This window comes from Apteryx mantelli, chromosome 6 (genome assembly GCF_036417845.1).
Source record: "Apteryx mantelli isolate bAptMan1 chromosome 6, bAptMan1.hap1, whole genome shotgun sequence".
Classification (NCBI taxonomy): Eukaryota; Metazoa; Chordata; class Aves; order Apterygiformes; family Apterygidae; genus Apteryx; species Apteryx mantelli.
The window spans coordinates 24,262,260-24,276,648 of NC_089983.1; the positions used below are offsets into that span (position 1 = coordinate 24,262,260).

The 14,389-nt window shown below is 36.9% G+C and overlaps 1 protein-coding gene across 1 annotated transcript in view; it reads left to right on the forward strand.

The window, feature by feature from the left end:
• The window catches only part of TTN (titin), a 249,629-nt gene that overhangs the window by 174,566 nt on the left and 60,674 nt on the right, over positions 1 to 14,389 (forward strand). Inside the window, exons 232-260 of the mRNA XM_067298992.1 lie at positions 32 to 406; positions 505 to 807; positions 1,306 to 1,605; positions 1,694 to 1,990; positions 2,093 to 2,377; positions 2,469 to 2,762; positions 3,176 to 3,475; positions 3,578 to 3,886; positions 3,978 to 4,168; positions 4,649 to 5,078; positions 5,631 to 5,939; positions 6,350 to 6,498; positions 6,591 to 6,623; positions 6,714 to 6,843; positions 6,944 to 7,243; positions 7,331 to 7,648; positions 7,741 to 8,037; positions 8,142 to 8,441; positions 9,135 to 9,449; positions 9,546 to 9,694; positions 10,552 to 10,702; positions 10,796 to 11,077; positions 11,168 to 11,470; positions 11,558 to 11,860; positions 11,978 to 12,259; positions 12,712 to 13,011; positions 13,096 to 13,398; positions 13,499 to 13,807; positions 13,891 to 14,172. Of these exons, the coding sequence (XP_067155093.1) occupies positions 32 to 406; positions 505 to 807; positions 1,306 to 1,605; positions 1,694 to 1,990; positions 2,093 to 2,377; positions 2,469 to 2,762; positions 3,176 to 3,475; positions 3,578 to 3,886; positions 3,978 to 4,168; positions 4,649 to 5,078; positions 5,631 to 5,939; positions 6,350 to 6,498; positions 6,591 to 6,623; positions 6,714 to 6,843; positions 6,944 to 7,243; positions 7,331 to 7,648; positions 7,741 to 8,037; positions 8,142 to 8,441; positions 9,135 to 9,449; positions 9,546 to 9,694; positions 10,552 to 10,702; positions 10,796 to 11,077; positions 11,168 to 11,470; positions 11,558 to 11,860; positions 11,978 to 12,259; positions 12,712 to 13,011; positions 13,096 to 13,398; positions 13,499 to 13,807; positions 13,891 to 14,172 (7,899 nt within the window). The remainder of the gene's footprint in view (positions 1 to 31; positions 407 to 504; positions 808 to 1,305; positions 1,606 to 1,693; positions 1,991 to 2,092; positions 2,378 to 2,468; positions 2,763 to 3,175; positions 3,476 to 3,577; positions 3,887 to 3,977; positions 4,169 to 4,648; positions 5,079 to 5,630; positions 5,940 to 6,349; positions 6,499 to 6,590; positions 6,624 to 6,713; positions 6,844 to 6,943; positions 7,244 to 7,330; positions 7,649 to 7,740; positions 8,038 to 8,141; positions 8,442 to 9,134; positions 9,450 to 9,545; positions 9,695 to 10,551; positions 10,703 to 10,795; positions 11,078 to 11,167; positions 11,471 to 11,557; positions 11,861 to 11,977; positions 12,260 to 12,711; positions 13,012 to 13,095; positions 13,399 to 13,498; positions 13,808 to 13,890; positions 14,173 to 14,389) is intronic.

Consider the following 14,389-nt stretch of genomic DNA (forward strand, 5'->3'; position numbering starts at 1 on the left):
TCATTCTGTATTCCATTTTCATTCTGTATAGATGCTCCAAAAGTCTTCCTTGCTGCAAACCTACAGTCTGGCCTTGAGGTGAAGCGAGGTGATGAGATCATACTTGAGGCCCATATTTCAGGGTCACCTTATCCATCTATCACTTGGCTGAGGAATGATGAAATTATCAGACCAGAAGAAATCAAAAAGAGAGTAGCAAAGTATACCAGGAAGAAGAAGGGTGAAGCTGAAGAAGAGGAACCTTTTCAGCTTTCACTGCCGGAACGTATGAGTATTGACAATCACAAAGAAGGAGAGTCTGTATTATCAATTCGTGACTCCATCAGAGCTGACCATGGCACATTTACAATTAAAGTGGAAAATGATCATGGTGTTGCGAAGGCCTCCTGTGAAGTCAATGTGTTAGGTATGTAGTGAAGTCCTCATAAACACCTTCTTGTTCAGAGTGTTGGATAAGAAGTGCACAAGAAGGGTGCTCATCATTTTTGCTTGCTTTATAAACAGATACACCTGGGCCTCCAATCAACTTTGTTTTTGAAGATGTGAGGAAAAATTCTGTCATTTGCAAGTGGGAGCCTCCCCTTGATGATGGTGGAAGTGAAATCCTGAACTATGTACTGGAAAAGAAAGACAATACAAAAGCTGAAATGGGCTGGGTCACTGTCAGTTCAACACTCAGGCATTGCAAATTCCATGTGACAAAACTGATTGAAGGAAAAGAATACCTCTTCCGTATATGTGCCGAAAATAGAGTTGGGGCAGGGCCACCATGTGTTTCAAAACCAATGACAGCAAAAGATCCTTTCTGTAAGTTTTGTGTTAATTTTGAAATACAGTCCTTTTAGAAAATGACTCTAAAATTAGACAAACTCTTAGAACACTCAGCTTCATCCATCTGAATGTTTCCTAGGAGAAGCTTGAGCAATGTAATTATTATCTATTGCATATTTTAGACCATTGAGATAAAGGGAATTATTAAAAGGCATTCTAATTTTAATAATAAAGAGATAACTGTCACTGTTATAAACCTTTAACTTGAAAAAGTAACTTCTAAATCCTAACATTCTGTGTTTGGTAAACTGGTATTCTTCCCAGAAGGGGAACCACATCAAGTTTCATTGATTACTAGTTACTGTTAGTAGTCAAAGTTACTAAGAAAGAGAATAGGTGAATTTAAGAATGACTTAAAATTAGTCATTTCTCATACCTTTGTTCTCTCTTAGCTTGCTAGGCTAAGATAGATAAAATTAAACTTCACCTCTGAATAAGACAGTATTGATGGCAAAATTACCAATTTTTTTTCAGCTCCACCAGATCCACCTAATAAGCCTGAGGTGGAAGATGTTACCAGCAACAGTATGTTGGTTAAATGGAATGAACCAAAAGACAACGGCAGCCCTATCTTAGGATATTGGATTGAAAAACGTGAAATTAATAGCACTCATTGGGCTCGGGTGAACAGAAACCTTGTGAATGCTCTGCAAATGAAAGTTGAAGGACTTTTGGAAGGATTAACCTATATATTTAGAGTATGTGCTGAAAATGCAGCTGGCCCTGGTAAATTTAGTCCACCATCAGATCCAAAAACTGCACAGGACCCAATAAGTAAGTAACTTGACAGAAGTTAGTAGCAGAGAGATGACAGAATAGGATTAATAGCCTTTAACTTTGATTTACATTTATTTTTTTATAGTGCCACCTGGTCCACCCATTCCAAGGGTTGCTGATTCAAGCTCAACTGCTATTGAGTTAGAATGGGAACCTCCTGTGTATAATGGTGGTGGAGATATCACTGGTTACCATGTATACAAACAACTGGTGGGGGTAAAAGAATGGTCACGTTGCACAGAGAAACCTATTAAGGTTCGACAGTACACCGTTAAAGAAGTCAGAGAAGGTGCAGACTATAAACTCCGGGTTACTGCACTTAATGCAGCTGGAGAAGGACCACCTGGTGAAACGGAACCTGTAACAGTTGCAGAACCTCAAGGTACTGTAATCACATCATTTTCAAGAAATTTCAAGAAATGTCCAGCAAGGTATACCTGAATCTCTCCCTTGAACTAATGAACTATTTCACTTTCTTCTGCAGAGCCTCCCACTGTTGAGCTGGATGTTTCTGTCAAAGCAGGCATTCAGATCATGGCTGGGCAAACTCTTAAAATTCCTGCTACTGTGACTGGGCGTCCTACGCCCACCATTACATGGACTGTGGAGGAGGGTGAATTAGATAAAGATCGAGTTGTTATTGAAAATGTTGGCACAAAATCTGAGCTAACCATTAAGAATGCATTGCGAAAAGACCATGGAAGATATGTAATTACTGCTACCAATAGTAGTGGTTCCAAATCTGCAGGAACCAGAGTAGAAGTATTTGGTAAGAAATATATTCTCTGAAATCAACTGAAGTTTATTTTGGTGAAATAAAGTTTGGGGTTTATCATACTGGTTTGATTTTGTTTTCACAGATGTTCCTGGGCCAGTCCTTGACCTAAAGCCAGTGGTCACAAACAGAAAAATGTGTTTGCTTAACTGGTCTGATCCTGAAGATGATGGAGGCAGTGATATCATAGGCTTCATTGTGGAACGGAAAGATGCCAAAATGCATACGTGGAGACTAGCTATAGACACAGAAAGATCTAAATGTGATATTACGGGTCTAGTTGAGGGGCAAGAATATAAATTCCGTGTTAGTGCCAAGAATAAGTTTGGTACTGGTCCACCTGTTGAAGTAGGACCCATTCTTGCAGTTGATCCATTAGGTAAAATAACTTTTTTTTAAATTATTTAAATTTATAGAGATATAAGTTAATACTCAGTTATTCCAGTAATGCTGTGTGGATTGCTTTCAGTGTAATGGTAGTGTATTTACTTTCCTATGTGCCTACTGTGCATCTGCCTTTAAGAGATTTATTACTTAAGTCAGAGCTCTAAAATAGTTCTGTAAAACTACCTCGGCTCTTTATGTAAAGAAATACTATTGCCTGCTGAAACACTACTTGTTGCCTTTTTTTCTACATACAAGAGAAACTTTTTACTAGCCATAACCATACTCAAATACTTTGCATACAAAAGACATGGCTTTTAAAAGCCAGAGCTACTGGAGCTACTGTATTCATATGATTAAAAATTCTCTAATATATATTTTTTCATTATGATTTATCTGTGTTCATAGGTCCTCCAACAGCACCTGAGAGGTTCATGTACACGGAGAGGACAAAATCAACCATTACGCTTGATTGGAAGCCTCCACGTAGTGATGGTGGCAGTCCTGTCTTAGGATACATTGTCGAGAAAAGGAGACATGATTCAAAAGACTATGAAAGAGTTAACAAAAGGCTCTGCCCAACCACATCTCTTCATGTTGAAAATCTTGATGAACTTCACATGTACGAATTCCGTGTCAAAGCTGTTAATGAGATTGGAGAGAGTGAACCATCACTGCCCCTCAATGTAGTTATACAAGATGATGAAGGTATATCTGCTGTAAAGAAATCCATACAAACATCTCTGAAATATTATAAGGCAATTTTTCTGTCTCTCCATCTTCATGCTGTCAATTTTTTCTGTTTTTCAGTACCTCCAACTGTCACATTGCGCCTGGCTGTGAGAGGAGATACTATCAAAGTAAAGGCAGGAGAACCAGTTAATATTCCTGCTGATGTGACAGGTCTGCCAATGCCAAAGATTGAATGGGACAAGAATGAAGCTTTAATTGACCAAACATCCAGTGCACTTAAGATAACCAAGGAAGAAGTGTCCAGAAGTGAGGCAAAAACTGAACTTATCCTGCCTGCAGCAGTGAGGGATGATAAAGGCACTTACACTGTGAGAGCTTCCAATCGTCTTGGCACTGCATTTCGCAATGTGCATGTTGAAGTGTATGGTAAGGACACAATGTTTTAATAAAATGACAGCTAATAAAATGCTTTTACTGTTTTCTTAATGTAATTCTGTGTTCTATTGCTTTCATACAGACCGTCCTTCTCCACCAAGAAACCTTGCTGTTTCTGATATTAAAGCTGAATCATGCTATTTAACATGGGATGCTCCTGTTGATAATGGTGGTAGTGAAATTACCCATTACATTATTGAGAAACGCGATGCTAGTAGGAAGAAATCTGAGTGGGAAGAAGTCTCCAAAAGTGTTGTTGAGAGAAGATTTGGGGTAATTTATAAAATATTTTTATTATATATTTCAGAATGCATAAAAAATAACAATAGTATACATGTAATGAAAAGTGCTACTTGGGTAGCTATCTGAGCTAGTGCTCCATTCTGAGCCCAGAATTACTGCATGCATGTTGCCCATGCATGTATGTGTATTTTCCTCATCTGCCAAAAGAAAATAAATTATTTTCTCTTGCCACTTAACTTCATCTGAGTTTAGAAGACTTTTTCCATTTCCCAGAATTATTTATAGCTTTACCAATTGCAAAGAGAAACATGATGACATTTTTATTAATGTTTGTTCTATGCACACAAAATGAGAGTATCCCTAGGACATTACATACAGCTGTGTAGTTGCATACAGATAGGTAGGTCAATGAGATTCCGAGACAGAGAATTTAAAGCCAAAAACCCTAATTAACTTCAAATACATTTATTCTGAAAGCAGCCAAATAGTGATTGAAATCTTATTTTTCAGGTATGGAATCTTGCAACAAATGAAAAATACCAATTTAGAGTGCGAGCTGTAAACAAATATGGAATAAGTGATGAATGCCTCTCAGAAAAAGTCGTTATTAAGGATCCCTACGGCCTTCCTGGGCCTCCTGGAAAGCCAAAAGTTTTAGATCGTACTAGATCATCAATGCTGGTGACTTGGGAGCCTCCTCTGCACAATGGTGGAGCCCCAATCACTGGCTACTGGCTGGAGAAGAGAGAGGTGGGAGGTGTCTATTGGTCACGTGTTAATAGGGCTCCAGTAACAAAACCATCAGTAAAAGGTCTAGAGTTTAATGTGCTTCGTTTGGCTGAAGGCGTTGAATACCAGTTTAGAGTTATGGCTGAAAATATTGCTGGAATTGGCCCTCCCAGTGAACCATCAGATCCTGCTTTAGCAGCAGATCCCATATGTAAGTATATAGTTTCTATGACTACTTTTAAGGACTATGTTACACTATGCTACACTAGAAACACAACATACTACCACAATTTATATTGAATTTAGTGCAACTAATCCAATGCTTTATGTTTGCATTAAGCTAAAAAATGTAATTGATGCCAAGTGGTTTCCTGATTTGTTATTTTTCACTGTTTTTAAGATAATTAGCCCTAATTTAAATTTTCTTACCCTCTTTTATGTAAACTCTGATTACACCAATGGAAACGTTGCTGAATAAAATTATTTAAGTTCAAAATCTGATTTTTAAAGTATTATTTTTCTTTATTGTTAAAATATTAGAGTTTAATCTTTATGCATTGTATCTTAAGTACTCCTATGTAATATATGCAATATATGTAATTATTATGCATGTTCTTAAATATATTTAGACTATGTATAATTAGCATTATATACTCTAGGTATGATAGAAAAAAAATGAAAATACTTGCATTCTTTTAGAAGCTATTCAGAAAAATACAGACACTAACTCTCAGGTAATTTTTGCTTGCTTTTGTTTTACAAGTTGTGCCTGATCCACCATCTTGCCCAGAAGTCAAAGACAAAACTAAATCAACTATAGCTCTTGCATGGAAGCCTCCACAAAAGGATGGTGGCAGTCCAATAAAAGGATATATTGTTGAAATGCAAGAAGAAGGTAGTACTGACTGGAAGAAGGTGAATGAAGGAGACAAACTCTTTCCTACATGTGAATGTGTTGTTCCCAATTTGAAAGAACTCAGAAAATACCGATTTAGAGTGAAAGCTGTAAATGCTGCTGGAGAGTCAGAACCAAGTCCTGCAACATCCGAAATACCTGTCCAAGATATTCTAGGTAAGAGTTCTTGGAATTAATTATTTATATCAAAATGCCACCTACTGCTGTGAATCTTCACGCAGAATGTCAATCAGGCCCAGGTCAAAAACAATCAAATAATTATGCAAAAATGTAACAAAAGATTGGTACATATTTTGGAAAGTGGCATGATGACCATCACCAGGGCATGATCAGTTAGAAAACTGATGAGTGCCTACAGCCATACTGAGCAAATACTATGTATTTTATGAAGAAATGACAGCAACAAATTCACTTTATTTATACACTTCCCAGCTTCTCTTTAGGCGCACTCAGCCTGTTCTCACATAAACATGCATTCTGCATGCCTGGCTGGGGATTTAGCCCAGTACTGGGAGAAATTTGTTTTCAGCAGCTCTAAAAAATTACATATTAAAATATTTTTGCAGAGGAACCAGAAATCTTCCTTGACATTGGAGCACAGGATCTTCTCTCTTGTCGTGCTGGCACAACAATTAAAATCCCAGCTGTTATCAAGGGTCGTCCAGTTCCAAAAACATTTTGGGAGTTTGAAGGAAAAGCAAAGACAACAGCAAAGGTTAATAAAAGAAAAAGCTTTTTTTTCTATATCTATTTCTAGCTATTTAAGTTTATCCCCTTTATATTTACTTTATTTCCCTTTATTTATAGGAGGGAGGTCATAATATACCTGAAGAAGCTCAGGTAAAGAAAATAATTTTTGTATTGTTACATTTTTCATATGTAAATAATTAAAGTTGATCTGTAACTTCTCTATCTTTCTATAATGCACAGGTGGAAGCAACTGATACACGTTCAGTGATTACCATCCCTGAGTGCAACAGAAGTCATTCTGGACGATACAGTATTACAGCAAAGAACAAAGCAGGACAAAAAACTGTTCACATCAGAGTCAATGTCCTTGGTATGACTTACACATATTGAAGTGTTCAAATAAGAGTTTTTATTCTTATTTTTCTATATATTTATGTAAAATTGTTTCTGCTGTGTTTTTACCTTAATAGATGTGCCGGGTCCACCAAAAGACCTAAAAGTAAGTGATATCACAAGAGGAAGTTGTAAACTTTCTTGGAAGATGCCAGATGATGATGGTGGAGATAGAATCAGAGGCTATGTTATAGAAAAAAGAACAATTGATGGGAAAGCCTGGACAAAAGTCAATGCAAACTGTGGAAGCACTTCCTTTGTTGTACCTGATCTAATATCTGGCCAAGAGTATTTCTTCCGGGTACGTGCAGAAAACCGTTTTGGTGTTGGCCCTCCTGCAGAAACTATCCAACGGACCACGGCCAGGGATCCAATCCGTAAGTGAAATAAAACTGACTTGATTCCTTCAAAACCAGATAGTGCTGTACAATGGATTTATTCACATTTCTGTTTCCTTTTTAAAGATCCTCCTGATCCACCTATTAAGCTAAAGATTGGCCTTGTAACCAAGAACACGGTGAGCTTAACATGGAAACCACCAAAGAATGATGGCGGAGCTCCTGTTACACATTATAATGTTGAATGTCTCCGCTGGGATCGTACTGGAGAGGTGAAAGAGACTTGGAAACAATGCAACAGACGTGATGTGGAGGAAACAAAGTTTACTGTTGAGGATCTTGTAGAAGGTGGAGAATATGAATTCAGGGTCAAAGCTGTAAATATAGCAGGTCCTAGCAGGCCATCAGCCACTGTTGGCCCACTTGTTGTCAAAGACCAGACATGTAAGTACTGATTGATACCAGTAAATACAAATTCCATTCTACATCTATGAAGCATTTTTTATGTTAATTTTTTTTTCAATATTTCATTGTAGGTCCACCATCTATTGAACTCACAGAATTTATGGAGGTTGAAGAAGGAACAGATGTTAACATTGTGGCCAAGATAAAGGGCGTACCATTCCCCACATTAACATGGCTGAAAGCTTCTCCAAAGAAACCAGATGACAAAACACCAGTACTGTATGATCAGCACGTCAACAAGCTCATCAGTGAAGATACTTGCACTTTATTGATTCAGCAGTCTCGCAGAAGTGATACAGGCTTGTATACTATAACTGCTGTAAATAATCTGGGAACTGCTTCCAAGGAGATGAGACTAAATGTTCTGGGTAGATATCAAGAATTTTTATACACTACATATATAGATTATATTCATGTGTTACTTTATTTTAATTGCGTTTGAATTAATTCTTTACAAAAAATTATCTTTTAGGTCGTCCTGGACCTCCAGTGGGACCTATTAAATTTGAATCTATTTTGGCTGATAAGATGACAATATCATGGCTTCCTCCATTAGATGATGGTGGTTCTAAGATTACAAACTATGTTATTGAGAAAAAAGAAGCAAATAGGAGGACATGGGTACCTGTTACTAATGAACCTAAGGAATGCATCTTCACTGTTCCCAAGTTGATGGAAGGCCATGAATATGTGTTCCGCATTATGGCACAAAATAAATATGGTATTGGAGAACCTCTGGATAGTGAACCAGAAACTGCAAGAAATCTTTTCAGTAAGTAGGAATATGCTTTCAAATGATGCAAATTGTTTTCATACTCTTGTACATGTACCACAACTGTTTAATACCACTACTGCTTTTCTCTCTTCACTTCAGTAAATTCTCTAGAATGCTTTGAAGAATTTTAGCATTAGTAGTTAGTTCTTTAAAGCACTCAGAGTGCTTAAAATATTTTTCTTTCTCCTTGTTATAAATTAAAATATAATCTCCAGCTTTTTAAGGTTGGAATACATAGATAGGAATTAATCTGATAAGATTTGGCTCATTCTGTTATAGCTGAGACATTATTGACCTTATAGCTCTGGAAGAGTCAATTTGCTGTCTTCAATTTTGGAAGAAGATAAGGGCAATTAAAGAAATTAGCATTTTTATGTAAAGTCTGACAAGAGAAAATCATTCCTAAAACATGGAAGTTTAGCCTGGGCACTGAAAAAAGGTACTGATCCAGGAAGGCAAGAAAAATTAATTCTTGACAGTTGTTGTTTAAGGGGCAGATATTTTATGTTGCACAGAGGTATATGTACCAGAGGAGGGATGGCAAAGTGAAAGAGGGAAGGAGTCTCATGCAGATGGCTGATCACCTTATCGAACTGTGATCATGTGTTTGCATAGTCCTGTTTTGTACTCTAGCTGTCTCCACCTTCCTTTGGCATTTTTACAAGCTGTGTGTAAATTTTTTTTACCCAGCTGTTCCTGGACCATGTGACAAGCCAACAGTTAGCAGTATAACACGTGACTCCATGACTGTAAACTGGGAAGAACCAGAATATGATGGTGGCTCCCCTGTAACTGGTTACTGGTTGGAGCGCAAAGAAACTACTGGAAAGAGATGGACCAGGGTTAACCGTGATCCTATCAAACCTATGACACTAGGTGTTTCATACAAAGTTACAGGTCTTATTGAAGGCTCTGAATATCAATTCCGTGTATCAGCTATTAATGCAGCTGGTGTTGGTCCACCAAGCATGCCATCTGATCCAGCAATTGCCAGAGATCCTATTGGTAAATATCTTAGGTTCCTATTTTTGAAATTGAAAATGTTCTAATGAAAACATAGAATATATTGTTATGCTGTAATGATGTGATGATATTTTCCAGCCCCACCTGGCCCTCCTATTCCAAAAGTTACTGACTGGACAAAGTCTTCTGTAGACTTGGAGTGGACTCCACCACTAAAGGATGGTGGTTCTAGGATCACTGGCTACATTGTTGAGTATAAAGAGGAAGGAAAGGAAGAATGGGAAAGGGTAGGTGGAATATTATAATAGAATCTGCATTTCTTCTCTCTGTGTCTCTATCTAAAGAAATTCCATCAGAAAATATATTTTCTACAAATTTTCATTATGCAAGGTATTTTCTATACATTAATGTTTTTGCACAATACTTATCTTCATATATTTAAAATATAAGACCAAATTTAACAGTAAGTAATTGAGTGCCAAGTTAACATTGCAGTTTCCTAAACTTAGAATTTTTAAATTCTGTATTTAAAGATGTGACGAAGTATGTAGGTAATCAGTGATAAAAGAACAGAAGACAAGAACAAGTTAGAACTGGCATAAAAGTAAGGAGTCACATTGCTATAAGGCTGTGCCAAATTATTTGCAACTAATACATCCCTACATTTTCCTACTTTTTTCAGTAGGAAAATTTAACTGATGCATACCCTGGCCATTTTGTGCATCTCTACAAACATTTGGTGCATTCTAAGTAATACCTAAATTTGTTGCACAATTTCCAGGTAAACAGGCTCCATACAGGGGGTCTAGAAAGGACCAAACAATCCATTTTATCCCCACTCTCACTTATATGAACTTATTTGTACAGTAACAGATGCCATTCTTCTGAGACCACAGACTACTGTAGCCTCTGTACCTGCTACAATTATCAAAAAAGAGAATCTTCAGAAGAGTAGCTTGGATGTCCCTATCCTGTATTTCTTTACACAGTCCCTGAACACTTCTATGTGAACTAGATCTCTTTATGCTTAAGAGCATTGTGTGCTTGTAAATGTCCAATAGTATCTGATCTAAGATTTGTTCCAAACATCACAAAGAAATTGATGATACCTTGATGTTGCCTGATGTTATAATATTTTTTCTAGGTGAAAGATAAAGAAATTAGAGGAACCAAGTTTGTTGTGGCAGGATTAAAAGAAGGATGTTTCTACAAATTTAGAGTTAGAGCAGTGAATGCTGCTGGCATAGGAGAGCCTGGAGAAGTTACAGACATTATTGAAATGAAGGACAGACTTGGTATTTATTATTTACATTTACATTTTTATTATTTCTAAGTCAGCTTGGAAAAAAGAAGGAAATTCATTGCAATATTTTGTTTACCTCTCACAGTGGCTCCTGATATTAATTTGGATGCAAGTGTCAGGGACAGAATTGTTGTTCATGCTGGAGGAGTAATTCGGATCATAGCATATGTCTCAGGAAAACCAGCTCCAACAGTCACTTGGAGCAGGGATGACAGAGCTTTACCAGAAGAAGCTAAAATTGAAGAAACAGCTATCAGTTCTTCTTTGGTCATCAAGAATTGCAAACGGAGCCACCAGGGTGTATACACTCTTCTTGCTAAAAATGCAGGTGGAGAACGGAAGAAGACCATTATTGTTGATGTGCTAGGTAAATAGTAACTTCAGTGCTTGTGAACAAATAGAGTTTTATAACATTCAGCATGTATACTTAAACATTTCATTTCTTTGTTGCTTTTAGATGTGCCGGGCCCTGTTGGCATGCCATTCCTTACTGAGAACCTAACCGGTGACTCTTGCAAATTAACATGGTTTACTCCAGAAGATGATGGTGGTTCTCCTATTACCAACTATATAATTGAAAAACGTGAATCTGACCATAGAGCTTGGACTCCAGTAACCTGTACAGTTACAAGACAGAATGCTACTGTTCAGGGACTCACTGAAGGGAAAGCCTACTTTTTCCGAATTGCAGCTGAGAATATAATTGGCATGGGTCCATTCACAGAGACACCAAAAGAGCTTGTCATCAGAGATCCAATAAGTAAGTATATTTTGGGGGTTGGATTGTTGTCACATGAGACAAATCTGTATAAAAATGCACTTACTGTATTTTTGTGTTTTTTCACAGCTGTTCCTGACCGTCCAGAAGACCTGGAGGTAAAAGCAGTTACCAAGAACTCTGTTACATTGACTTGGAACCCTCCAAAATATAATGGAGGATCGGACATCACCATGTATGTTCTAGAAAGCCGTCTCATTGGAAAAGAGAAATTCCACAGAGTTACAAAGGAGAAAATGCTTGATAGGCAATATACTATAGAAGGCTTGAAAGAGGGTGACACCTATGAGTATCGTGTGAGTGCTTGCAATATTGTGGGGCAAGGCAAGCCATCATTTTGCACAAAACCAATCACATGCAAGGATGAAATTGGTATGTATCTTTTTCAAATTTATTTTGAAAATAGTGACACATTTAGTGATTTCTTACTTTTTCTTACTACTATTGCTGACATTTTGGGGCACTGCACTTTTTAATTTTATCTTTCAGCTCCTCCGACACTTGACCTTGACTTTAGAGACAAGCTTATTGTTCGGGTTGGTGAAGCTTTCAGCCTGACTGGACGTTATTCAGGCAAGCCTGCACCAAAGGTTACTTGGCTAAAGGATGATATTGTTGTGCAAGAAAATGATCGTACAAAGATCAAGACAACTCCTACAACTCTTTGCTTGGGGATACTGAAATCTGTCCGTGAAGACTCAGGCAAATACTGTGTTACTGTAGAGAACAGCACGGGTTCAAGAAAAGGATTCTGTCAAGTTAATGTTGTTGGTAGGTTTTACTGATTGATTTGATTTGTCTTTATTTTTTAATAGAGATTAGAATTCATTGAATTATATAAATGTAAAAATTAAAATGTTTTATTTATAACAATATTTTGATTTACTGCCCTCTTTTTTATGCTGAAATACTATTTATTGATTTTGAGTACTTAGTTAACTTCTGGCTTAGTTTATTCACCATGAATAATTTAATGTTTTCACATTCAGAGAATGTCAACAGCATAGAAAATGTCAATCACCAGACATGTTATAAGCATTAATTAATTAAATCCAGTGAGCCAAACAAGTACTAAAGAGGAATAGATGTCTCGATTCCTTACATAAAATGATGAGGTCATGTTTCTAATTGCATGATATATTTACTGTATTGACACTGTTTAATCTATATCATTATTTGAAGCTCATATAAAAGAATGGATTTGATTCTTTTTTCTTTAATAGATCGCCCATCGCCCCCAGTAGGCCCCATTATATTTGATGAAGTTCATAAAAATTATATGGTAGTTTCCTGGAAACCTCCATTAGATGACGGAGGCAGTGAAATTACAAATTACATCATTGAGAAGAAGGATGCACACAGGGACCTGTGGATGCCAGTTACATCTGCTACAGTTAAGACAACATGCAAAATTCCTAAGCTGCTTGAAGGAAGAGAATATCAAGTTCGAATTTATGCTGAAAATCTTTATGGCATAAGTGATCCTCTCATCTCTGATGAGATGAAAGCCAAGGACCGTTTCAGTACGTCATTCCTTTGCTATTTTACTTTGATACTTTAATCTTTACTCCATCTGTTATCGTTATGAACTCATTAATTTTTTTCAGGTGTTCCTGATGCACCTGAGCAACCAATCATTAAGGATGTTACCAAAGACTCTGCTGTGGTGGTTTGGAACAAACCATATGATGGAGGCAAGCCAATAACAACCTATATTGTAGAAAAGAAGGAAACAATGGCAACTAGATGGGTCAGAGTTACCAAAGATCCGATTTTCCCCAGTACTCAGTTCAAAGTACCTGACCTCCTTGAAGGCTGTGAATATGAATTCCGGGTTTCAGCAGAAAACGAAATTGGTGTTGGTGATCCTAGTCCACCATCAAAGCCAATTTTTGCTAGAGATCCAATTGGTAAAGTATTAAATTTTCTCATTCAAATTTTAATGTGCTCTTCATTTCAGTTACAAATCAATTTTAATGGTTTCCTTTTTTCATTTTTTTTTTTTAACAGCAAAGCCAAGTCCACCTATTAACCCAGAAGCAGTAGATAAAACAAAAAATTCAGTTGATTTGTCCTGGCAACCACCACGCCATGATGGTAACGGCAAGATAATTGGCTACCTTGTTGAGTATCAGAAAGTTGGAGATGAAGACTGGAAAAAGGCTAATCTAACAGCAGATTCTTGTCCTGAAACAAAATATAAAGTCACTGGTCTTACTGAGGGTTTGACCTATAAGTTCAGGGTCAAGGCAGTCAATGCAGCAGGTGAATCAGAACCAGCCTATGTTCCTGATCCAGTAGAAGTAAAGGACAGACTTGGTGAGTATAATAAAATCATGTAAGTTTACTTAAGAGAAGATTTTTTTTTCTTATTTTCTAAAAACCCATAATTTTGATTCCAGAACCTCCTGAGCTGATACTTGATGCTAATATGGCCAGAGAACAACACGTAAAAGCTGGAGATACCCTGAGACTCAGTGCTGTGATTAAAGGTGTTCCATTCCCAAAAGTTTCTTGGAAGAAAGAAGATCATGAGGTCTCACCGAAAGCTGATATTGAGGTTACAGGAGTTGGCAGTAAGCTTGAAATTCGTAACACTGTCCATGAAGATGGTGGAATTTATTCCCTGACTGTTGAAAATCCAGCTGGATCAAAGACCGTTTCAGTAAAAGTTGTTGTCTTAGGTAATCTTTTTGGTGTTCCTTCTATACTGCATGTTTCTCATTATTTAATTAGAGATTAAGAAAAAAAGGAATGCCTGGAAAATATTAATAAACCGAGATATAAGAAATCACAAAATATGCAGTCTATGTAGAAAAAGGACTAAAAATGATAAAAAAATACATTAATTCTCTTGAAAATTGCTCAGTTTTGTAAAATATGCTTTTGTTATCAAATACA